This window comes from Trichechus manatus, unplaced genomic scaffold (genome assembly GCF_000243295.1).
Source record: "Trichechus manatus latirostris isolate Lorelei unplaced genomic scaffold, TriManLat1.0 scaffold00215, whole genome shotgun sequence".
NCBI classification, from domain to species: domain Eukaryota; kingdom Metazoa; phylum Chordata; class Mammalia; order Sirenia; family Trichechidae; genus Trichechus; species Trichechus manatus.
The window spans coordinates 3,921,339-3,923,410 of NW_004444151.1; the positions used below are offsets into that span (position 1 = coordinate 3,921,339).

At 38.3% G+C, this 2,072-nt stretch overlaps 1 protein-coding gene across 2 annotated transcripts in view; it reads right to left on the reverse strand.

The window, feature by feature from the left end:
- Window positions 1-2,072, reverse strand: part of ELOVL5 (ELOVL fatty acid elongase 5) — a 73,572-nt gene that overhangs the window by 19,725 nt on the left and 51,775 nt on the right. For both annotated transcript variants that reach the window (XM_023742665.1, XM_023742664.1), the window contains one exon: window positions 1,867-2,054. In XM_023742665.1, the coding sequence (XP_023598433.1) occupies window positions 1,867-1,956 (90 nt within the window). In that variant the 5' untranslated portion in view covers window positions 1,957-2,054. The remainder of the gene's footprint in view (window positions 1-1,866; window positions 2,055-2,072) is intronic.

Sequence of the window (2,072 nt, forward strand, 5' to 3'; positions counted from 1 at the left end):
TAACAACCCCATGGCATGCCAACACTCTCCCCTCTCGACCTTCCTCTCTGTATTTTTTACATCTCTATATTCAGTGCTTAGACACTGCTCAAAATCTTCTATTGTTCCTACCAAGGTGTCAGAGGAAAATCTGTACTTCCTATTACAGTATGTTTAGAATCCCCCAAAGTCACTCAGATGCACACAGCAGCCACTTATATGGCGATTTTCTTCCCCTCATTACTAGTGAATTATCTGTTTGAGAGAGGTAAGTTATAGCTTTAACTCCGGGGCTTGAGAAACATATAAGGCAAATGCTTAAGTTCTATACGATTTAATAATCTTAAATATTTTTTCCTCTAGAATATTGCTAAGTATAATAATAACAACTCTATGAAAGATTTCTTAAGGAAATGGTTCTATTATCTATCAATTATGGGAAAGTATCTAGAAAACCTGACCGCTTGGTACGGTTTTGTCCCTGGAACACTGACAGAGATCTGCACAGTGCTGGGGTCAGGAGTCATTCCTGGGCACTTCCCCTGCCTCCAGTCCTGCAATATCCATCTCTGAGGCTAATTAAACTGCCTTCATTCTAGAATAGGGCAAAAAAAGGCAAAAAAGGAGTTGTGAGTATTTCATAGGATGATAAGTATCAAACAGCAATGAACAGTAGCATCTATCACCTTACTCACAAAATCTATACCTTGGCTTATGATACATACGTGGGAAAACAATATACAGACACCCTCCCCCCAATACATACATACACACAGGGCAACCATCAAATACAGTGTTTTCCACTAGCTTACACACCTACATACACTCAGACATACACCCACATACACTCAGACAATCACATGCAGATGGAGAGACACCACCACAGCCTTAAGCTGATGGAGAATTCATTTTTCCTTTAAATATTAATTTTAAGATTCAAAGTGGTTTGTCACCTTCCTCTGTCCTCCATATCCTCTTCCTTACTACTTTTTGGAAAATTAAAGTCAAACTAAAAGAGAGACTAAAAAACTAATATGAGGGAGCGCTTGAAAATGCTTGCTTTATGCATGACTTAGTTCTCCACCCCAGAGATCAAGCAATAGGTCAGCGTTATAAAGGTGTAGTCCTTCCCTTGAAAATTTATACAAACTGTGCTTACCACCAGAGGGCAGCTTTTCTAACCCTTTTAGCTTTAAAGGCTGTATTACTACACCTTGCAAAACAGGGAGCACAGAAGTGTTGATTCAGATTTGTCTTTCTTCTTTAAGCTACCTTTGCCTTTGAGATTATCACACTTGATTTTCCAGTTATATAAAAGGAATCGGGCCTGGACTTACACAGACCATTCAAAACCTAAAAGCAGACCTCACGATCCACTTTCTGAGCTTTAAAAAAAAAAAGACTTGTCAAATCTCAAAACTATTTACAGTTACCACAAACATACCAAACACAAGTACCACCTACTTCCTTCCTCCCCCACCCATCCCTCCCTCGACAAAAGAATCGAGCACTTATTCAATGCTTAATGATAAAATGCTCAGATTTGTTTTTCACATTTCCTTCCTTTTTCACACTGTATTTTCCTTGTACAAAAGTATGTTCGAAAATATTTATTTTAGTTCAGAATAGAATACAAAAACATAAATAACAAAAGAATCAACAGCAAAGGCTTCTCTTCTTAGATCTTCTAGAAGGCTTATTTGTACAAACAACTCTGGCATTTTGGAAAATCGATTTTAAAACATACTCAACGTGCATTAATGCACCTGCTCTCCCAGTTCTCTCCCCATCCCAAGCAGCTGCCTTTCTTCATTTTAAGAACACAATTCAGGGCAGAGATAAGCGCACATTTAAGGGAGAGGAAGCTCATGTTAATGTTTGTCCTACCTCATAGAACATATAGAGGGACAGCAACGTGAGTCCAAGGTTATAAACCACTAAAATTCCCCGGCAAGAGAACGGCTGTCTATTCCTCATGTATTTCGGTCCCAGCCATACTATTAATAAGTATATGATAGAGCAGATAAAGGTAGGCAAATAATTGTCCAGAAGAAACCATCCCTTTACTCTTGTATCTGAAAAAAAAAAAAAAA